Source organism: Equus przewalskii, chromosome 26 (genome assembly GCF_037783145.1).
Source record: "Equus przewalskii isolate Varuska chromosome 26, EquPr2, whole genome shotgun sequence".
In the NCBI taxonomy this organism is placed as follows: domain Eukaryota; kingdom Metazoa; phylum Chordata; class Mammalia; order Perissodactyla; family Equidae; genus Equus; species Equus przewalskii.
The window spans coordinates 37,137,961-37,160,652 of record NC_091856.1 but is presented as its reverse complement, the minus strand read 5'-3'; the positions used below and the strand labels follow the sequence as shown (position 1 = coordinate 37,160,652).

Below are 22,692 nucleotides of genomic sequence, written 5' to 3'. Positions count from 1 at the left end.
CCAGAGCTGATGGAAGGCAGCATGCAGGAGGCTGTCCTGTGTGCCCAGGAACCACAGGGAACGGGGCTCGTGTCGCAGAGGCCACGGGAACTTGGGAGGCAGGAAGAGGGGAAAGTGTGAAGGGTCCCGGTGTGGGGGAGACTGGGATGGGCAGCAGGAGCCGAGAGGTGCTCAGGGCCAGACGCACTGGCGGCGAGGCGGGACCCCGCAGGTCCCAGGCACTGGGTTCTCATGTCAGTTCCTGCCAAGGCCACTGTGCAGAGGACAAACTGCATAAACTGATTCATGAGCAGCGCTGGATTTATTAGCATTAAAAAAACAGTTCTTATATACAAAACAAGCTGATTTTTGTTTTCGAGTGTTAAAAGCACTCCTTAAAAATTAAATAAAATTTAAAGCATGGGTTACATGAATTGCTTTTCCTGGAAGCACTTATGTGAACAAATATTCAACAACAGAGATATCAAACACACATCATGCAGGCACTGGACGGTCCCAGAGTCCACAGGGCCCCTCGGCGCAGCGTCCGACCCAGCAGACACTGACCGTGGGCGCCGGTGCATGTCTGCATTTGGGTACCCAAGTGAATTGCTGCTAAAGCCCAGGGGTGCACAATGTGTAGAAAAGTCACTTGCAAGTGAGAATGCCAACTGCACTCGCTGCAAAGAATCCTTGCTCCAGGCCCGTCATGGCTAAATTGAAACGGCGAGTCGTGAAACTGGACAACGGGTGAAAGTGTGCCGGACAGTTGCATGTAAACGTTGTGACCAGTCAGTGCCCAGCCCCCAGCCCCCAAGATACAGGTGTCCATGTCTCTACAGCAGCCTCAGGGCGGAAGGCACAGGACGCTCTGCTCTCTCCTGTTCTGTGCTCAGACCCTGAGGGCCCTGGGAGAGGACGGGAGCAGGGAAAATAGGCCCAAGTGTGGGAAACGGTCCTTCTCGTCCTGCACACGGGGAGGCAGCCCCTCAGAAAGCCGGCCGCAGCATCTGCTCAGCTGCTGGAGCACACCCCGACTGGCTCCTCCCTGGAGGATACCGGGCTCTGCACGCCGTCGGCGCTCAAGGCGTCTGGGCACCAAAACTCGTACAGCCACTCTGCTTCTTCGCTGGCACAGAACAAGAAAAGAACATTTCAAACGCACAGGTTGTCTGTTACCTTTTAGAACCGTAACTAAAAATGAAGAACAGTAGCTCCCATATAAAAAGAGGTTTACTGAGCTGTTAGAATCATGGAGCAATTGACCAGGACTGGACGTGAGACAGTAGGGGCTTCAGGACTAGACTGGAGGGACCTGCCGCCGAGATCTCCCCAGGGCTTTCTACAGGCAACAGGAGCGGTCAGTGTGCTGGCCATTGTGCTTTGCGACAGCTCGCAGTCGAAGGCTGTGACTGCAGTGTTCAGAAGACATGCTCTGGCCTCTTGGGACCAGGGGGTCCTTTCTATAAGAAGTGCGTCCAGAAATGTCCCAACAGAGACCCTGGGGGGCATTTTGGTGACTCTCGGGGCGAGGGGGCATCAACTGCTGCCTTCCTCAGGCTTGAGCTGCAGGCACAACTGGACATTCCCACCGGCGCCCAACCCGGAGCCTCAGCCTCGGGCCGTGCCGGTCAGAACCCAGACTTGCACGGAGACAGGGGAACTGCGGTTAGGAACGCCCTACAAAACCGGACAACTCTATTTTCCAAAAATATTTTTTACAACACTTTAAATAATTTACAAAAAAGCTACAAAAATCATATTTACCAGGACACGTGTGTTAAATAAAAACGTTTCATGTTAGTGTACATATGTACAGGGCCACGTAGAGTGCCTTCCAGTCTCCTCTCCTGGTCACAGCAGCGTCTCCACACATGGACGCACGCACATGTGTGTGCTTTCCACGAATGCGCTGTGGACCAGGAAGCGTCCTCACAGCTTGAGGACCTTGCCCTGCGCCAAGGGGCCGCCGCCCTCCTCCACGGAGGTGTCACTGCATTCACTGGCGTCGCTGCCCAAGGCCTCCGGGTCTTCATCATCTCTGTCCACCACCCTCCGTCTATACCGCAGGTCTAAAAGGTTCTCCTCTGCACCCGAGCTCCTCCTGTTGTGCAAATTGAGCCCCGCCTGGGACCTCCTGCTCGGCCAGTGTCCGCCTTCCTTCTTCAGGAACAAGTGCGGGCCTCCGAACAGCGGGCTGCGGCCGGCCGGGCTCTCTCGGAAGGCCGAGAAGGACGGGCCCTGCAGGGGCAGGCTCAGGGGGCCGCTGAAGAGGCCGGCCGGCTTGCCCCCCCAGGAGACGCTCTTCCCAAAGTGGAAGGCCTGCGTGGAGAGCAGCGGAGCGAAGCCCGCGAAGGGCAGGCCTTTCTTGGGGTCCAGGGCGAGGCCGGCCGAGCTCTGGCCCTGCGGCCCCTTTTCCCGCTCGCTCCCGAGGCCGCCCTTCCACGCTGCCCCTCTGCCCTCCGGGCTCAGGGCCCACGTGCTCTGTGGTCGACTCTGTGGGGCGAAGTCACCCCATGGCAGGGTGAGGCTGGCTGGGGGGACCTCCCTCTTGGCTCCTGGGTTCCGAGTCAGTGGGACTCGGCTTCGAGGGGGCCCGGGAAAGGCACCCACGGGGCCCTCGGCCCGGGAGCCGGCTTCCGCGCTGCTCGGCAGCGGCCCGAAAGCCCCGTCTGCAGCAGCAGGCTCGGGCCCCCGCGGGCTCTGGTCTCTGTGAGCGAGCGTGCTTCTCCGACCGGCTGGCGAGCCCCTGGCAGACACAGTGCCGCCGGTGCTCCTGGGTGCTGCCAGCTCTGCTCTGGCCAGGGCCACAGGCAGACCGGCCTGCTCGGCGCAGGGGCTGCTCCACCCGCCGGGGACCGAGGGCCTCCCCGCGGCCCGCTGGCTGCGTGTGCACACGCCGGGTGGGGCTGTGGCAGCGGGTGGCCCCCTCCTGCCCGGCAGCTCTGGTGCAGGCCTGGCCCCGGGGCCTGGAGCAGACAGGTCCCTTCCTTGAATTTCAGCACCGCTCACGGACTCCTTGGCCTTTTCGGCCAGAAACTTCCGAATCTCCAGTTCGATGCTGTCGTCACTGTCCACGGAGCTGCTGTCGTCCGAGAGGGAACTGGGGCTGGGGGCCGGCCCTTGGAGTCCACCGGCTTCGGCTTCGCTGCAGAACAAAGCCGCCTCGGAGGCTCTCCTCCGGAACCGGAGGGCGGGGGGCTCGTCCCCGGGCCTGGCGCCCGTGGCCTTTGTTCTCTCGGTTTCTCTGCAGAAGACGCCCCAGGGCTTCCTTGCCGGCCTCTCCTGGCCATCGTTTTTGGGCTTTGAGAGGCAGCTTTTCAACAAGTGCGGGCTCTTGTCCTTCCAATCTTTCTGGAAGCCGCCCAGCTGATCCAGGAATTGCGTCTCGGTGGTGCTGAACCTGACCTTTTTCTTGCTCGCAGCTCTGGGGTCCTTACTCCGTTTCTTCAGCTTCCGCTTGGACCGTAACAAGTCCTTAATGGCGGTGTCCAGGTCCTCGTCGCTGTCCAGCGAGCTGCTCTTGTCGTCGGAGCTCTGTTTCTCCTCTCCGCGCCTTGCCTCGGCCGCCTTCCTGTGGCCTGGTGACACGCCGCCTCTCGCTTCCGGGGCCACGTGCTCCTCACCCAGCCTGCCGGTCCTGCAGGGCAGAGGCTGGCCTCTGGACTCGCCTTCCCTTCCGGGGGCCTCGCTGGCTTTTTCCTGGCTGGGCTGCATCTTCCCCTGGCTGTGGTCAGCGTCCTGGGCACCCTCCTTCGCCACCTCCCTCGTTTTCTTGGGTGCACACGGCTGCACAGCGCTGCTGCCTCCTCTGTGTTTTCTTTTGCAGCCTAGTGACAGGTCTAGGGTTTTAGAGACAGGGGTCTTGAGGCCACCAGCCTGGCCATTGGGGCCGGGCGACGGCAGTGGGCAATGTGTGGACGACGGGCAGGTTTCTGTTTTGGTCAGCAAACTCCCCGACTGAGCCTTCAGAGCCAGAAACGTCCGGATTTCCTGCTCGATGCTGTCGTCACTGTCCACGGAGCTGCTGTCGCCGTCGGAGCGGGAAGGCACGTTTGGGGGATGGAAGAGCGGGCTGGCGGACGGGGGTCTGTCACTGCCCTCGCTGGGGGCTGGCAGGATCGTTTTGGAAATGTCCAGGATTGCTTCGGCGCACATCAGCTCGGCGGACGTGTCTGCCCGGCACGAGGACCGGTCCATGGGCTCGCTTTTGGCAGTGGTGTTTACTGGGGGTGCAGCTTTGGTTTCCTTTGGTGGCTTGCAGGGGTGGTCAGGGTCAAGGCCACCTGGGCCAAGGTCCACGGCCTTCGTGGCCACCGGCCTCTTCTTGCTTGGTGTTTTCCTGTGGGTTTCGGGCAAGGCACTTTTTGTGGAGAGGCTTGTGCTGTGTGCGGGAGGGTCCGGCCCCTTCTCCTCTCCGGGCAGCACCTTCTGCAGGGGGTCCCCGCCTGCCTCCTTCCTTTTCTCCAGCTGGTACAGCTGGATGGCCTCCTCGATGCCGTCGTCGCTGCTGGAATCAGATGCGTCGTGCACCAGGGCTGTGCTCTTGACTCGCTTTCCCCTCCTTCCGGGGCCGACGCTCCTCTTGGCTCCTCCTTTATTCTGGGCTGCTTCTGAAGGGCAGCAGGCAGTGACCGGCTTGGGGGCTGCTGGCTTCGTGCCGCCCAAGCCCTCGGGCTCAGGGGTGACCTTAGACCTGAGGCCCCTGGGCTGTGTGTTCACCTTGGCGAACCTGGGAGGTTTCCGGAAGACAAACTCCTTACAAGCTCCCGTCAGATCCTGCCGAGGGGCCTTGACAACCGGCTCTTTGCTGGATCTAAACGCCAATTTGGCCAAACTGTCATTGGGGTCTTGTTTTCTATCCACGGCAACGTCACATTTTTGGGTCTCGTGTTGCCTTTTCTCATTCAGAAACTGTTCTATCTCGGCCCGGATGCTCTGTTCAAAGGAGTCATCGCTGCTCACACTAACGGGGGAGGCGGAGCCCTGGTCCTCGCTGCTGCCCCCGTGGCTGCCAGGGACACCTCCGGGGATGCCTCCGGAGCCAGGCGCAGATTTTAGGGGCCCCAGGGTGGTGGGGCCGCTGCTCTGAGGAGGCTCTGGTTTGCACTGTGTGTCCCCGGCGGCGGCCCCGGGCGGCTGGGTGGCCCCGCTCCTGGCCTTGAGGTACTCCTGGATGGCTTCCTCAATGTCTCGGTCCACGGAGTCGTCACTGTCTGAATCCAGCACCAAGGGGCCAAAGTCTGTGGTTTCCTCCTCCCCCTTGGGGTCAAAATCAGCAGCAAGCCCACAGGTGGCGAAGGCGGGGCTGGTGGCCCGCCCCGTGTCTCGGCCTCTGTCTGCCCTCTGGCTCTTCTGCAGGGCATGCTCGGCACTCATGCCCAGGGCAGCCTGGTCGCGCTGCAGCGTGCTGATGATCATCTGCACCTCGGCGCTCACCGCTGCTCTCGCCACGCCCTCTCTCGGCTCTGAGAAGCACCCAGGGAACCTAAAGCCCCCAGGTGGGCCAAAGGCCTCCCATTTCGACTGGAGAGCAACCACAGGAGGGGCGTTCATGAGAAACATTCTAGCGGACGGGGAGGGCCGTGCAGAAAGGCGAGTCCTTATTTTCCTGCCCCTTTTACATCCTGGGAGGAGAGCGCACGTTGGTATCACGCCACTGTCGGTTAACAGCGTACACGGCCCCGGAGCAGCAGTGGGTCTGTTAGAGCCCAGCCAGCTGGGGGCCCTTGGGCCGGTTACTCGTGCTTCTTGGGCCTCAGCGTTCTCAGCTGCTGTGAAGATTCACTTAGAACACTTCCGAGCCGCCTCGCACCATGCTCGCACAGAAGCACACACGAATGTCCTTCCCCTGCACTGCGTTCTTGCTCTGGGCCTCTGTCTTGTCTGTAAGAGAAGAGAGGTTTTATTTACCCTGAAAGGTTGTCAAGGGGGCCGATGAGATGGTCTGTCAGTGCTTCACTGCAGGTTAGAGCGAACGACTGTCATGAACCCGGGCTTGGGGAGACTTCACAGGCAGGGCCGTTCTTGGCGTGAATGACAAGCTCCTGAAATAAAAAGTTACATGATGAGCAATTCAAGAATTATCTCCCCAAACATCTTCAACGAGTCAGTTGTACCAAAGCCTTTTGATTGAAAAACGTCACATGTATATTTGCCATATGGTCTCATGGGCCCATATCATTGTTTTTAGCTAATTAGCCTAAAAGTTTCCCCAAACACAGTCACATGCCCTTTTTCATCCTGTGTGGTTACTCCACAGTTTCCGTATCTCAGAGCAAATGCGGCTGCGTCAGCAGAGCTGCTGGGCTGGTCCTGGGAACACTCAACACCTGCTCACAAACAGCCTTTACACTAAAGCCGAGACGCCGCAGAGAGGACCCCACTGCGGACTGCAGACAGTCAGAGAAACACAAGATGCATCGTACAGCTTCATTCTTCACGTTTCTCTGACCCCCTAGCACCCCCCACACTGGAAGGCAAAGCAGTTGAGACGCAAGAGGCGAGCCCTGCAGCACGGATGGAGTTCCGCCCCAAAAACGGTGCCCGGTAAGGCCGTCACCACGCTTGGAACCTCAGTGGGTGGGCTGGAACTGGCCTGTGTATTTGCTCTGCTTCCGACCCAGATCCTTCTCTACCAGGAGCCTCCTTCCTGACAAGCACATAGTCTTGTGTTTACACACCACAGTCCTTTCCAAGAAAGCGTGGCCCGGCCACCTAGGCACAGGCATGCCCAAACAGGTGTGACCAGCATTAACCAGAGGGCGTGACAAAGTCAGAAGCAAGTCATTTGCTGTGACTGATTTGTGCTCAAGAAGTGAAATTAAAATGTGAAAGAATTTATTGAAATTACTTGAAATTCTTTTCCAGTCTGGTTTCAGTTGGACAACTCAGCAATGTTTGCAAAATGTTTCAGAGCTTCGGTCTTCATCGCTCCAGCGATACTCCATAGCATCCTTGCCCACTTTTTAAGTAGACTTTTGACTGCCAGGATTAAGAGAATCAGAGACACCTAATTCAGAGGCCAAAGCTACAGCTAGTCAGTATTTTTTGGGAAAGAAATAGCATTTGTTTAAGGGCTCAAAATTAAAATTTGGAAGAACTTACCCTGAGACCAAATATAGTTAATCACAACTAATTTACCACTACGCTGGGCCACAGATCTGACACTCAGGATGGGGGTGGGGAGAAGAATGTGAAGCCATCCGCCAGTCCTCGGATTCTGGCCTCCCACTACAGCTCATAATCTCTCCCCTAGCATCGCCCTTCGGCGACATTCCCCCACTGTCACAGAGCAGTGGGGACCAACATAAGTGGTGGCGGTTCCTTCACTGGCTAGGGGGCTGCGCCCATTCTGCTGCTGTCATCCTTCAAACCGCCTCAGCAAAATTACAGAGATGATGTGACGTCTGTGTTGGCCTCGGGCTGTGAAGGGTCTAAATCGTGACTATGAACTCGGACAACAACTCTATCTCAAAATGTGGGCCGAGGGACAGCCATGCTCGCACTGGGCCGCAGAGATTCCCACACTAGGCAGCAAGGTCCAGGGAAGGGAAACACTGAACTCTGTGAACCGTGTTCACGGCTTTTCAATGACTATAGACAGAGCGTGGACTCCTAGCAAAGTTGTCTGAACTGTCAAATTACCTAGTGAAAGAACGAGGTTAAAAATTCAGAGGGCGTCTCCAGCGACAGCTTGTGGCTTTAAAACAATCAACGACATGAGATGAATCATTCTGGAAAACGCCCCTAAACTGTATTTGGACAGAACTGCGAGCTGAAGCCAGGGGCTCTGACTTTCTTGAACTGCGCCCTGCGCCCCGAGAGCCAAGGAGTCAGGTCTGGAGGGTGGCTGTGGGGACACTCAACCCTGTACCAAGGCCACGCGGTGCCACAATTTAAAACGTGGAGGGCACCTGGACATCATCTCAGTCTAGACACCAACCTCAGGGGAGGACAAAACCGTACCATCTTAACAGCCTGGCTCCCGCCACAAAATGCCCCCGAGTCCATTTCTCTCTTCACCAAAAATCAGTTCAGCTCCGGTCCTTACCTCCTGGGTGGGGGTCTCGCCGAGGCTCAGGGGGTAGGGTCGGGGTACGTGGGGGAAGCAGCCTGGCCCAGGACTGCCGGGCAGCAGTAGGGCCCTGTCTGGCCAACCTGAAGTGGGCGTGGGCTCGAATCCGGGCCCTGGCCTGCCAGAGGGTGACCCTTGACAATACCACAGCAACGTGTCCCCCAAGCAAAGTTGCGGTGCCACTGCCTGCGCCCGGGGGGCTGGAGGCAAGGCGAGTCCCTCGCTGCTGACCTTGTCCTGACCGTTCACCCCTGAGCACAGGCTGTCCCTGCCTGGGGGCCCTCGCCCCCAGTGCTGACCCTGCCAAGGGCCTGTCCTCGGCCAGGTAAGGGCGAGCACCTCCCGCAGGGAAGGGCCGCGGCCTCCACGCAGGTCGGAGCCCCCGAGGCTATGTTTCTGGGGTCCGTGGGCTCGGGGGCTGGGGCGGCGCTCCGGGACCCTCCCCGAAGCCACGCCGGGCAGGGCTGCACCGCCTTCTCGCGGCGAGGGAGGAGCGGGCGGGCCGGAAGCCGCGGCGCCGGGCCTCACCTGCGCCCCACCTGGGCCCGGCCCCGTCCCCGGCCCCGGCCGCGGCGCCGGCCCCGCCGCCTTCGAGGAACGCGCGCGCCGGGGCCGCCGGGCGCAGACGCGGGGCCGGGGCTGCCTGCGGGGCCGCGACCCCGCGCGGCCAGGTGACCGCCTGCCGTCCGCGCGGCGCCCCTGCCCGGGAGCCCGGCGCCGGCGCGGCCTGCACCCTCCGGCCCGCCCCCCTCCCCTGGCCGGCCGCCCCGGGCCCCCGCCGCCCCCGCCCCGGCGCCCGGCCCGCCCGCCCCGCCTCGCGTCCCGGGGGAGGGGGCGGCGAGGTCCTGGCGCGCCCCGCCCCTCGGGCCCAGGCGGAGGGGACGGGCGGCCCGGCCGCGCCTCCCCGCCGCCCGCCGCCCACCGCCGCCCCTCGTCCCCGGCCCCGGCCCCGGCGCGGCGGGGCGCGCGGGAGGGCGGGGCGCGCGGGGCGGGGCGACCCCCCAGGCGCCCCCTCCCCGGACCTACCGGCGGCGGCGGGAGGCGGCGGCCGCGCTCCGGAAGCCGTGCCCGGTGGCTGGGCATCATGGGAATGGCACGGCCGAGTTCCGGGGGAGGCGCGCGGCCCGGCCGGACCCCCGCCCGGCGAGCGCGCGCCCACCTGCCGGCCGCGCTGCGGAGGAGCCGCGGGCGCCGGGCGCCTCCCCCGCGACCCGCGACCCGCGGCCCGCCCTCCGCCCGGGGGCGGCGCCAGCCTCCGGGGACGCGCCGCCCCTCCCCAGACTCGCACGGGGACCCCAGAAATGCTCCTGCTGCAGTCGGTGAATTACTTGTTGGCGTGATGCCTGACTCCCACCCCACCCCCTGCAGGAGGCGGGGACCCTGGGGTCCTGTTGACCGCCCCGTGCCCGGGGCTGGATCTGCGCCCCTCGCAGAGGGGCGCGCTGAGTAAGTGTTGAAAGTCGGGCAGCCGCCCGCTCTGCCTGGAGGATCGCAGCGGTGGGAAGTTCGGAGCCGAGAGGGTGTGGGCTGTAGGAAAGCCTCTGATGGCCTCCTTCGGGATTCTCTTGTTGCTGTGATTCGAAGCTGCCGTGTTACTAGAAGCTCCTGCGTGTCCAGTGTCCACTGTGTGCCCGGCACCGTGCCCACAGCTCCTCTCCTCCGGGCTAGCCGAGCTGAAGTTCGTTGTCTTAAGTCTGTATGGAGCTCAAGGTTGAGCCTGGCTTCCCAGCCCTGGAAGCAGCTGGTCCCCTCTGCCCCCCACCCCCATCCCGTAGGTCCCCCGAGCTGCTTGCTACAGGGCCTGCTCTTTCTCCAGGAAAGCTGCCCAGGCCTCCAGCTGCCTTTGCCTTTGGATTTGCCAAATGCTTCTACGTGTCTGTGCTGACTGCCTCACCCTGGACTTAGAGATAAGGAACCTGAGGCTGAGAATGGATAAATTCCCTGCCCAGGGTCGGCCGCAGGGGAGCAAGGCAGGCAGGGCTCAGGCCTGTGTTTAATAGAAGCCCAGAGCTTCAGAGTATCAGGGACCTGGGATGGCATCTCAGTCACTCAGGAAGTAATCCCTGAGCACCTGAGAGTGTGCCTGCTCTGGGCCCAGCCTCCCGGGTTCTGGGGAGGATGGAGTGGAGGCTGGGAGGAATCAGGGAACCGGCTCTATTTGCAGGCCCGGGTCTGACAGGAGGAGACAGATGTTAGATAGACCAGGCCCCCCTTTCCTAGACGTCTGGCCTGGTTTGGGAAGGATGGAGAATATTGTCTTCCAGGAACCCACTGTGGGTGTAAGTTAGCTTCTGCTTCTGGCCTCTGCCCTGACTGAGTGGCCTGAAACATCTTCCCAGTTTTTTCAAATAGTCCTGAGATCTTCACCTGCCTGGAGCCCGTGGTGTCCACGTGCTGTTTGAGATGCTGGTGCCTGTGGGGATGGAGCCCGACGAGGGGAAGGGGCAGACCACAAGCAAGACACACATGCCTCTGTCTGTCCCTGCTGGCCTGCTGGGCCTGAACCAGATGTATGCGGGGGTGAACTGGGGCTTTGTTTCCTGCCTAGAATGTGCCAGAGGTTTGATAGGATAAAAAACCAGAGACTTTTTCCTGCAGGGAATGAGAAGGGCGATATTTCTAGTCTCACCGGTCTGGGGAATTTGGGGACCAAGTGTCAAGAAACCCGTGAAAACATTGTTTTAATGCTTCAGTGAATTGTTTGAGTAGGCAGTGTTTCTTCATTATAAGAGGAATACTCGTTCCCAGCTAAAAGTTTGGGAAACGGATCTAATGAATAACGTAAGCACCCAGAGATAGCGACTATAAATATTTTGGCATGTTTCTTGGCAGTTTTTAAATAGTACGGTGACGAACATCTTTGATGATATGTCTTTGGAAGCTGTCTGAGTGTTTCCTCAGGGTAAATTCCTAGAAGACACGCCAAGAGGCCAAAGGCTCGGACGCGTTTTGCCAAAATGCCCTCCAGAAACGCCGCAGAGAGTGCCATCCGCCCACCTGGCGGGGGAGCAGGTTGCCGTGCCCTGCTGCCAGCCCTGGGTCGTGTCGTTCCATTGCGTCTCTGGCCGTCTCCTGGGTGAGACGAGGCTGGCAGCACAGTGCTTTTCATTTCTTTGATGGCTGGGCGTGTTGGACATCTTTTCGTTTTATTGTTGGCCATTTGGACAATTGCCTGTACCTGTTCTTTGCCCATATTTTGTTTTCTGTTAGCTGTATGTCTTTTTCTTACTCTAGAGCTTTTTATATTAAGGATTTCAGCCTACCGCTGCCATAGACTCGTGCAGATCACATTTGTTTTTCAGTTTGTCATTTTTCTTTTAACTTTGGCTTTAGCTTTCTGTTTGCTATGCACAAGTTTTACATGGGCATGTAGCCAATCTATCGAGTTTTCTTTTATAGTCTCTGGCTTTGGGGTAGGGCCCCAAAGGGTGGCTTTCACCAGCTGTGATTTCATAAGCGTTCACCAGTCCAAGGGCTAAATTTCAAAATGAGAGAACAGTTTCAGACATGAAGGGGCACGAGTCAACGCTCTCTGTGGAATTAATGCCGGAGTGTGTGAAGGGTAATCAACAGTTTCTCGAAGGAGAGCGCTTTCTTCTCTCCTTTTTGAAGCCACTGACCTTCAGATGTATATCTGTGTGTGTATGTTTACATATGTATGTTTAGATTTACATTTTTTAACTTTAAGGGGCCTCACCTCCTGTGCCCTCTGAGGTCTTTGTCGGAGGAACAAGAAAAGGCGTCTGTTATGCTCCTGTGCGAGGTGCGTCGGAGACTCAGTTTCCCTCTAATCAGGCTCCTCACTGTGTGGGTTCGGGGCCTCCTGGCATCAGCTTGCAGGTCGCCTTCCCAGTGTTCTTGCAATAGACGCATCTGCCATCAAGAAGTGGGGACCCCTGCTCTCCCCCCGAGGGAGCAGGGACCCCCAGCATCTCTATGCTCAGCCCCGGGCTGATGCTTCTAGAACACCAGTCAGTAGCTCTGCTGTCCCCCAGGCGGCCAGCAGTGGGGTCAGGGACAAGAGCAATGGGCTGGGTAGTGGACACGAGGGCCTCCGATCTGGCTCTGGGGCCCTGTGCTGGTCACTGCTCCCCTCCGGCCCTCCGTGTGCCCTTCTGTAGAGGGAGCGGAGGGCCCACCTCGCGTTCCTCTCCATATCAAGGAGAGAGATCTCTAGACAGCCGGCTAGGGCCCGGGGGTGTTGGTGAGGGAAGCCAGAAGGCCCTGGATTTGTGTCTAAAGAGTTAGTGACACCCTCCTAATTAAAGGAACTCAGATGAAGGAAGGCACGATGTCCCCCCACACAGAGGAAGTGTGATGGGCGGGAGGACAGCGTGGCCTCGCTGGCATGTCTGTGAGATGTAAAGTGCGCTGACCCCGCTTTGAGGAATCTGTCCTGAGGTTGTGCTCACGCTGTTTGTACAGGTGCCTCTCTGCAAGGCCTCTCCTTCACTCAGCAAAGCAAAAAGCCCTAAACGGCCAACCGGAGGGGACAGTGAAACAAATGATGGGGTGCCGTCCTGCAAAGCCTCTTTGGAAAGGATGAGGTGGGCACGGGAGCAGGTCAGTGTGAAGCCTCATCCTCATGTGCTTTCACACGCGGGTGGCGGGCGTGGCAGATAACCCGCTGCGGGCAGAGCGGATGTGCAGGTTTGTTTTTTCCTCCTGGACCTTCGAGCAGCCGTTAGCTGCGCGATTCCCTCTGGGGAGCGGCCTGGGGTGGGGGGCCAGCAAGGAGATCCTCGTCGTTCCTGCTGGCTTCTTTATACTCTTTCAGTTTTTAAATCACGAGCCTTGCTTTCATATATAAAAAAATTAACTCATGAACTATATAATGGAAATGTCTGAACGTTCACGTATGCAAATGCAGTCGTGTCCATACCCTCCCCAGGGCCAGGCCCAGGTCACTGCCGACTCGATTCAATGTTTGCGAATTCTGTTTTTGCAAAACAGTTTTTAAATGACCTTTCACGGCCTTATTCAGTTTTGTTTCTTGAGTGTCAGGTTCTCAGAATTCTCCTGGCACGAACTTTACCCACTTTGTCACTTAGCATTTCAGGGCACAGCTTGGCTTTAAGGTAGTCTGTTTATAAGGTGGCATTCTAAACTGGAGCGCAAAAGAAGCCTCTTGAGGTGAAATTATTGAGGAGGGCCCAGTGTGCGTCATGAATGGAAAATGAGGACACGTCGCCTCAGATTTATTCAAAAAAGAGTGGGATATTTTCCAATGCAAGATTTAAGGGAAAAATAATTTTCTCTGGTTCTTTGCAGAAAAGCAATTAGACAAAGGCCCTTATTCTTATTAAGCAATTTTGGGAAGTTTGCTCCTGTCCTTGGAGAGCCCAGTGGTACCTGGGGGTGGCACCCGGAGGTGACCGGGACTGGGGGCTCAGGGCTGGGATGGTGGGGCCCCCCTTCCAAGGTGGGACAAACATATGGAGAAAAGGCAAGAGCGACAAAAGGCCAGCAGAGACGGGGCACCTTAGGCCCTGCTGAGCTCGGGGACAGGAGCCTCACCTCAGGTCAGTCCTGCACAGACTTGAGAGGAAGTGTGTGCAGGAGGTTAGCGAGGAGCACCCTTGGGATGTGCGACTGGGCGGACGGGGAGCTGGCTGTGACGTGGATACAATGGTGGCCTCAGCTGAGATGACCCCTCAGATGGTCCCAGTTGGGGCAGGTGGCCGGGCCTCTACACCCCTCCACGGGGGCCACTGGACATGGGCTGCCCTGGGGAAGGAGGGACCTCAGTCCAGGCATGTCCTCTGGGCTGGGACACAGCCTCCAGGGGTCTTAGCTGTGGCTGGTGCAGGCTGCACTCCTGGCGCCTCTGCCTGAACGGAGTCTGGGTGGCCGCCCTGTGTCCACCACACACTGTCTAGGACTCTAGTCCTTTGGAAGTGACACTTGGATCTTATACCTCAGAAACCCTGCCAGCAGCTCGCTCTCTCCATATTTCAGGCGAAGAGTTCATCAACTTGTTAAATCTTACTCGGAAATTTTACCCAAACTATATTCAGTGGAAGAGGCTGCTGAAAATATGTCAAGAATTCGTAAGATTGTAAGACTTAGATATAAAAGTCTGAAATAGAATTTTAGCCATCAGGATTAAAATGATGGCAAATGCGACGAAAGAAACAAATTCTGGCGAAGCTCGTCACGAGGAAGCTTTGCGCTCTCGGTGAATGAATGTGGCGCCGAGTGAAGATGAGAAAGTTCACACTCGAGTCTCAGAAAAGTTCTCCAAATCTGTAGAAACGATTCTATTTCGATTTCCCTTTGGCAGAAAGGAGAGAGCATCTACTGCACGTTCGCCGAGTTTTGGAACAGCAGTACGGAAACTTTCTATTTCTGCACAGAGACCTGCTTGCATCCTGAATCACTCACTCTCCGTCTGAGGTGTGGGATGGTCTCCAGTGTCCTCAGAGCTCGATAAAGGGTCCTGGTTCCTTGTGTGGACATCAGTGTGGTGCCGTTGGAGAGAAATAGAGATGCTTGGACCATCCAAGATGGAAAGGAGTTGAAAGATGACCACGGGGGAGCGTGAAACCATTGCTCTTGATTCCAGAAGGCGCCATCTAATTTTAAACTAAAGCAAACTTCAAAAATATCCCCCATGACAACACTTTCCGTGTTCTCTCTCGGGAATAGTTCTCTCTGTTACATGACTAGGAAAAATGTCTGCCCGCTTTCCTCTCAGCCACGTCCTGAACTTGTAGACGCAGAAGAGGCCAGAGGTCTGCGGACCAAGATGGGGACCCACTGGGCCCCTCGGAATTGGGGGGAGACGTGGGAGGCGTTGGTGTGGGCTTAAGTCCGTCCTAGGGTGGGCTGCCTCTGCCGTGCGCGCCCACCCACGGGACCCGTCTTCCTTGCTGGTGGTGGGTCCAGCAGGAGACCGTCCCTCCCCAGGTGGGTTCTCGGGGCCAAGCACAGAGGCAGCAGAACCCAGGGGGAGGAATGAACCGGGTGGGCACAGAGCCGGGGGCAGCGGGTTTTTTTCTCTCCCTTGAATCAGAAAGTCAGACACAGCTTTTCCCCAGGAGTCTACCTTGTCACTTACTGTTTTAGTTTTCGACCGACAGCGTTTCACTCCCCTGAGTGTGAGGGGCGAGCGTGTTCGTTCTTAGACGTGGGTGGTACAGTGTGGTCGTCCACCTGCCTGACCCCTCTCCCCCGACGTCCAGGACGGAGGGAAGGACAAGGGGAGCTGCTCCCGGCAGGCCCCTGTGGAGGTGGCCTGTGCACGGCGAGAGCCGGCAGGGCACAAAGGTGGGCACACTCCGGTGAAACGACTGCCCAGCTGGTACCTTCTGCTCTGTTGACGAAGCAGGACGCGCCCCCTCATAAAGAGCAACTGAACTTTACACCCACTTCTGAAACCGTGGTCTCCGGTAGCAGCGGCAGAGGGGTTGCACAGCCTCACTGCTGACGGCAGGCGGAGGTTGACCAGTAAGACAGGTGTGGAACCTAGACGCAGTTCCTTTCTCAGAGTGGAATCCAGAGAGAGAAGCTTCAACCTGGCCACACAGGACCAGCGTATACAGGTAGCTAGCTCAGTGACTAGCTGCTTGGGGGAGTTAATGGCTTGGGCAGAGGTGACCTTGCGTATCACTCCGTGTAGTTCGTGCACCTCGAGAGAGCCTCAGGATGCCTAGCGTCGGCCCCAGCCTCAAGGCACACACCACAGGAGACACTTCCGTGTGTGCAGTCGGGCTGCGCATCAGGGGAAGACATCCCAGGAGATGAGTTCTACCGCGGAAGGCTGGCTGGGAAGCAGGTGGTCTGGGCAGAGGGGGAGGAGGCAGCAGCCGGCAGGCCCTGTTGGATCCCAAGCCGCTGTTATTATCTGCAGTCTCTGTCGTCGAGGATACAAAGGGACGGGAGCGCCATTCAGACTCTGGCTGAGAAGCTGCTCCTGTGTGCGAGTCTGGAGCAGAGTGTGCTGGCACAGTCTGAGGTCTTCAGGGCCGCAGGGCTGCTGCCAATGCGTCTGTGGCAGATGAGGAGCTCCTCCGGGCACGGGCCCTGCTCTCGCAGCCACCTGGTACCCTGGGCCTCCTGGAGAAGCAGCGCTGCCCCCCAGAGCCTCAGCCTGTAGAGGCGAAGCCGAGAGAGAGTGAGTCTTACAGGGGGTCCTGCTCTGTGAATCTTCCCTGGTATCTTTGCTGAACTGCTGGGAAAGAACAAAGCTGCGCTTCGCACTTAACACCTAGAGAAAGCAGAGGCCTCTCTGTTGTGAGTCTGCTCGGTCTTCCCAGGACACCCATAGCCCGTCTTGAGATGCGGGCTGCAGAGGAAGTCACTCCAAGTGTCGTCTGAAGACTCCCGTCCCGAGCCTTTAGAGCTGTGGAAGAGCAGGAACCAAGAGGGGAAAGTCTGTGACTGAAAAAGGGGAGGTGCTTAGTGAACATTCTCTCGAAGAACCCAGAGCTGAGAAACTAGGTGGAGGAGGCGGTCACTTCTCGAGAAACGTCCAAGCAAAGACTCCGTCCCTCGGCTGGAGGTGCAGATGAGAGGACAGAGCTGCTTCTCGGGCGGCCCGTCCCTAGGGGGTCGAGAGACCCTGGGCTCTGAGGACAGGCCGACGGCAGAGAGAGAATGGCCTTCCCCAGACCCAGGAGTCATGTCGTGTCTTGGTAAAAATGGTACAAATTTAGTAAATGTGTTACACTCTCGACCCTGCCGGTACCTCTAGTTTTCTTACCGCTGGTGTCAGGGCTTCATCAAAGGTCTCAAATGGACGGAATAACGTCATCCTGAGGCCTTGATCCCAGGAGCAAGTTTACCGCGTGCCACGCCGCTCTGGTTCTGCATCGGCTCTCCCGCGCAGGAGCCCGCCTCGCTGCTCCAACCCGCAGCCTTCGCCTTGGTCCTCTGCCTCAAGGGAGCTCACAGCACCATCCTCCTTCCCTGGAGAGACGGGCTGGGGACGCTGTCCTGCCGGCCACTCCTGAAAGGAGTTAGTGAGTCGAACTTGCGGAGCTCCGTGTATGGCAGAGGTGGCAGAACCTGCGCTGGGATAAAGACACTCATCGCGATGGATCGAAACTCATAAGTAGGTTTTAATCTATGAGTTCGCTGTCGGGAACCCCAGCTGGCCGCCTGTGGAGGAGAACAGGAGTCAGTTCCTTACCTGGAAGACAGGCCAGTGAAGGGGAAGGATTCAGCATCTTCCCTGCCTTTTCCATGGGCGCTGTGCCACGGGGGAGCCGAATCGCACACGAGAGAGTCTTTTTTATTAAAGTGTTCCGACTAATAAAATGGAATGTCAGGAGCAGAATATCACCATTCTGCAACTCCCTGGGAACTCATGAGCGTAGGGAATGGCAGCTGCCGACCCCCACACAGGGGACGATCAGACCTTCTGGGCTCCTGATGAAGAACACGGCAGCCCCAAGGGCTGGCCGAGGGGGCGGGGCTTGTGTGATGGAGCCCCTGGCCCCGGCTGCCACCCACGGGAAACCGGCTGGATGGGGCCTGTGGAGTGGCAGGCGGAGGAGGCGGCCGGCAGCACCCAGAGCGTGGGGACAGCAGGGCCCTCGCCGGGTCACTTGGAAGGGAAGGCAAGGACGGAGAAGGCCCTGGTGTGTTTCACCAGCATTTCTTTCCCCCTCTGTCTGCCAGGGACGCTAGGGGGTCTTCTCAGAGCACCTGGTGGGGTTCCTGGAGGGAAAGCCCTTGAGAGTGTGGGCCCCCCAGACCGTGGCCCCAGGAGTTTCTCTCTCACGATTGCACACTCAGCCTGCAGCACTTTCCCACGATTCCCATCAGTGTGTCTGCTGGTTTCTGCTCAGCGGCTTCTGCTCCCGGTGAGCAGACTGGGCCGCAACTTTCTAAATTCCCTGATTTCCAGGTTTCGGGGTGGCAGTTTGCCCTGCGACCTCAGTTCTCTGATGGGTCTGAGAAAAGTTGTTGTTTCTGTTTGTGCAGTTTTCTTGTTCTGAGGATGGGGTGACGGCCTCCTAGCCCTTTACATGTGGGAGCTGAGACCAGAAGTGTCTCCTCTGCGAGTCGGTGGTGCACCTGCTGGATCGGGTCTCACACTTCCAGGGCTTCCTCTCCTGTTTTCTGCGTCCTTTCTTCTGCTTACTTTGGCCGTGTGCTCCTCTTACTGGATTTTTAAGAATGAACGGGGCTCTGAGCCCAGGGTGTGTCGCCTGGCCCCTCCCATCCCAGACTCTGCTGCAGGAGGAGAAGTCTGGAAAAGGAGGGCAGCCAGGAGTGTTTCCATGCCTGCCTAGTTGAAGTATGGGGCGGGCTGGTTTTTTCAGGGGAGTCTTAATCCTGGGAGGGTTTTGCAGATTATCTGGGAAGCCTCCTCCCCTTACGAGGGAGGGTCTTAGCCACCACATCGGCCCTCACAGGTGCCCTAACTCAGGTCCATGACTTAACCACAGTGCCCTTGACGTTCAGAATCATGGTCACTACCCACAAAATTGTGACTTGTATCTATAACAAGACAGGTTTATTAAGTTGGGTAATAGGTTTTCTTTAACAGCAGTAAAAGTAAAGAAGAAAAAGTCAAGAAGAACTGATTTCTAAGGGGCGAGAGTCCCTTACTTGGGAAATCCCCTCGTGCTGGGCCTGAACGCCCTGATGCTGAGCGGTCCCGTGCCCAGCAGGCAGGAGTTCTCTGCCGGACCCGTCGGAGCCTCGCGCCAGCTCCAGACTCCCCGCTCCCCAGGCGGCCGCTCCGCTTGACCAACACTGACCTTTCTCTGGGCAGGTAACCCCTCGGGCATAGTTGGTCCTGTTTTAGCTCCAGCGGCAGCTGTCTGCGGTCTTGCTGCGAAGGTCTTCAGTGATGGTCAGTCCGTCCTTGGGGGCCGGCCTGGAGTAAGCTCAAACCGCCCATTTCTTTCTTTTTTTTAAATTGAGGTCGTAATAGTTTATAACATTGTGAAATTTCAGTTGTACATTATTATTTGTCAGTCACCATATAGATGTGCCCCTTTACCCCTGTGTCCACCCCCCAACCCCCTTCCCCTCTGGTAACCACTAATCCGTTCTCTTTGTCCACGTGTGTGTTTATCTTCCACAGATGAGTGAAATCATACGGTGTTTGTCTTTCTCTGTCTGGCTTATTTTGCTTAACATAACACTCTCAAGGTCCATCCATGTTGTTGCAAAGGGGATGATTTTGTCTCTTTTTATGGCTAAGTGGTATTCCGTTGTATGTGTATACCACATCTTCTTTATTCATTCATCAGTGGATGGGCACTTGGGTTGCTTCCACGTCTTGGCTGTTGTGAATAATGCTGCAGTGAACATGGGGGTGCATGAGTCTCTTTGTATTACTGATTTCAAGTTCTTCGGATAAATACCCAGTAGTGGGATAGCTGGGTCATATGGTATTTTTATTTTTAATTTTTTTGAGGAATCTCCATACTGTTTTCCATAGTGGCTGCACCAGTTTGCATTCCCACCAGCAGTGTCTGAGGGTTCCCTTTTCTCCACGCCCTCTCCAACGTTTGTTGACAAAGTGCCCATATTTAAGCAGCTCTTAAAGTGACTCTGAGGTTGGGTTGATGGCACTAGTTAGGCGTCCCTGGGGGAGACGTCCAGCGGGGCTCGGCTCCCCTCGACGTCCCCTGGGATCTGGAAGGAAAACCTGCTGCTCTGTGCAAGGCCACGGCGAGGGGCTCAGGCTCAGAGAGGACCTTCTCCACCTGCACCCGGGAGACCCCGGGGCGAGCCTGGCAGAGCCGGAGCGCTCGTTCAGAAAGCCAATAAAACTTACAGGAAGCCCGTCGTCTGTGGGGACCTCTGCGGAGACCGAGGGTAGATCGGGGGGAGCCGGGGACTCCGGCGGGGCGGCGGGGTTAGGGAGGCGATGGCTAAAGGGCGTGGGGCTTCTCTCTGGTGGTGTCTTGTGGTGTCTCTTCAGCCCGCTGTGGTGCTGGCTGCACTGTGGTGAAGATGCTGAAAGTCGTTGGTTTGTACGCTTTAATGGGTGAATTGTATGGTGTTTGAATGATTTATTAAAGTAAGCAAGTAAGCAGACCCCTCGGACCGGAGCTGGAGGGTGCCACTGGCCCTTGCTGTGGGGCCCTGGCAGGACCCCCCGTGCGGGCCTCAGGGAGCGCTGGGCAGGAAGATGCCCTGCCCCTCTCCCAGCCTGGGTGAGATGCCAGCAGAGGAGGGGCCGGGAGGCGGGAGGCGGTGCCCGCCCTCACCGAGGAGCAGAGGTGGCAGCTGCAGGGTTGTGGCTTCGGTGTCACCTCGATCCCCGTCAGTGGCTCTGACTCGGGAGGAGCCTTCCCTGGCCCACCAGCCTCGGTCTTCTGGGTGCTGTGTGCGTGGTTACCCGCAGCCCCAGCAGAGCGGGGGCTCAACGCTGCAGGGTCATCCTCAGAGCCGGGCACAGGCCCTTGACTGGAGGAGCCCAGCAGATACGGACGGAAAGCAGCAATGAACTCGTGAAACGCTTCCTTACGCCTTCTATGTTGCCAGAGCCTGGGAACGGGAGCCCTGCCCTGCTGCCCGGGAACCACCATGTGATGGGGAATCATAATGGTGAGAATCGGCCCCTAGGGCTGAGGTGAGTGCTCCAATGAGGCGAAGTGAGGTGAGGCTGGGGGAGCTCGGAGCAAGGCGTGTCCAGGTTTTAATCGGAATGCAGTGAGGAGCCACAGAAGGGCTTTGAGTAGCAGAGCGGCAGGACTAGAGTTCCACTCCCTGTCTGGGCTGCTGACTTGGGCAGGGTAGCCATGTACAGGTGTGCAGGTTGCTCGTGGCACGAAGGAAGAATAATTCACCAGAAGGTCCTGTAGGAGCAAATGGTGACCCTGCGGGAAGAAGGAATGGGAGGCACAGGCTAGCGGAGAGGATGGAACCTAATCAGATATTGGTGGAGTAGAGAGGTTCCCAGAGGGAAAGTGTGGTTGGGAGAGGAGCACACCATGGTGGCCTGTGAGGGAGGGATGGGCTTCACAAGGAAGAAAGAAATACGATCTGAAGGAGAGATCACGTGCTGTGTGCTGAGGGGAAAAGGGCTGTGAAGAAAAACAGGGTGAGGCCGGGGAGTGAAGGTAGGAGGGACGGGTGCTTGTTCAGGGGAGGCATCTTTGGGGGGGTGACGTCAGAGCCGGGCTGAGTAGGTGGGAATGAGCCACGCCAGTGGACGGGGACGGGTTTCCCTGCAGGCCGCAGAGGCGGTAACGTGTCTGGGTTCCGGGACGTGGAAAGCAGGCCGGGTGACGGGATGTAAGGGGCAGGCAGGGTGCTGGAGGCCGCGGCAGGAGAGGTGGCCGGGCCGCGATAGGCGGGTCTCGATTTTTTCTAAGAGCAGTGAGCTGCTGTTGGAGGGTTTTATTTCAATAAACCTTTTATTTTGAAATGACTTCAGATGTATAGAAAATTTTACAAAGTATTACAAAAATAGTACAAATAGTGCCCTTATATCCTTAACCTAGGCTCCCAAAATGTTAACCTTCTATCCCGTCTGTTTTTGTCCTTCTCTTCTCTATTTTTTTTTGTAGACGAGAGTAAGTTGCAGCCATGATGCCGTCACCTGTAAAGAATTTTGCATGCATTTCCCAGAAACGAGGACGTTCTCCTACCTAAGCGCGGCACAGTGATAAGGATCAGGAAATGAATGTGAACACACTGCTGTCACCTGCTCTTCAGACCTCGTTCACGTAGCGCGGATGGACACAGAGACGTCCTTCATGGCAGAAGAAAACCTCTCCCCCAGCCCGGGACCCGCTCGGAGGTCGCCGGCAGCTCTGATTCCGGGCCCCTTTGCTACTTTAGTCAGTTCAGTTCCTTAGTCTGTCTTTGTCCTCATGACCTTGATGTGGTTGAAAAGAATCAACAGGCCCCAAATGGAGTCACTTATGCTGAACCCACCCAGGCTTGACACCTCACCTCACGGCAGCTTCAGCCTCTCCCAGGGGTGGGATTTTAAACCAGCCCCTCGGGAGTTCCCTGACCAGCCCTAAGGAGGGAACCTGCCTGACACGGCGGCCTGTCTTCCCCTGGAAGAAGGCGGCCTTGCTGAGATGACCCACTCTTCCACGTCGTCGAGGCTTCCATCTTGTACAGCTGCTCAGAACGCCTGTCTCCTTGCTGGGGGCGATGCTGCCCACTTATGAATCGCCGAATAAAGCCAATTAGATCTTTATGTGTACTCGGTCGAATTTTTGTTCTCTGACAACGTTTTTGAAGCTTTAGGCCAGTTATTTGGCAGCACACCCTTGATTTTTTCCTGTTGATGCTTCCTTGTGGTCAGAGTGAGCTGTGCACGTGTGCCAGGAGCTCCAGAGGAGGGAGCTTGTGCCCTTCTCCGTGCCTTCCGCCAGGAGCACAGGAGCGCCATTGCTGGCGGTGGGGATGTGGATCGCTTGATGGACATGGTGTGAGTCACGAGTCTCCGCTGTGAAGTTACCCATTTTCCCTTTGGAATGAATAGGAATCTTGTCGGGGAGAGACTTTGGGACTATGTAAATATCCTGTTTCTCACCATACTTTCGCCCACAAGTATTAGCATCCGTTGATGAGTGTTGCCAGAAAAAAATATTACCATGATGATTGCCAAATGGTGGTTTTTCCAAGTCCATCTTCTATCTTTACCAGTTTTGGCATTCTACATAAGACTTTCCCTTCTCCCTTTGATCCGTGCACGTCTGTGTGTA

General features: G+C 57.4%; 2 protein-coding genes across 9 annotated transcripts; one reads left to right on the top strand and one right to left on the bottom strand.

Annotated features, from left to right (window-relative positions):
* Positions 1 to 282: 282 nt before the first annotated feature.
* On the bottom strand, positions 283 to 9,260 carry PPP1R26 (protein phosphatase 1 regulatory subunit 26). 8 transcript variants are annotated; one of them, XM_070596236.1, is made up of 2 exons: positions 9,083 to 9,260; positions 283 to 5,865 (listed from the first exon to the last, which is right to left on the bottom strand). In XM_070596236.1, the coding sequence occupies exon 2, from the start codon at positions 5,542 to 5,544 to the stop codon at positions 1,912 to 1,914; it is 3,633 nt and encodes a 1,210-aa protein (XP_070452337.1). In that variant the 5' UTR covers positions 5,545 to 5,865; positions 9,083 to 9,260; the 3' UTR covers positions 283 to 1,911. The 8 variants fall into 8 exon arrangements, with proteins under 8 accessions (XP_070452337.1, XP_070452334.1, XP_008519596.2 ...); XM_070596233.1 differs by having other exon boundaries at positions 283 to 6,026; positions 9,083 to 9,253; XM_008521374.2 differs by lacking the exon at positions 9,083 to 9,260 and adding an exon at positions 6,833 to 8,486 and having other exon boundaries at positions 283 to 6,026.
* On the top strand, positions 6,709 to 22,181 carry LOC103551761 (basic proline-rich protein-like). The gene is made up of 3 exons (XM_070595810.1): positions 6,709 to 6,720; positions 8,382 to 9,502; positions 21,538 to 22,181. Exons 1-3 carry the CDS (start codon positions 6,709 to 6,711, stop codon positions 21,545 to 21,547), a joined length of 1,143 nt encoding a protein of 380 aa, XP_070451911.1. The 3' UTR covers positions 21,548 to 22,181.
* Positions 22,182 to 22,692: the final 511 nt, after the last annotated feature.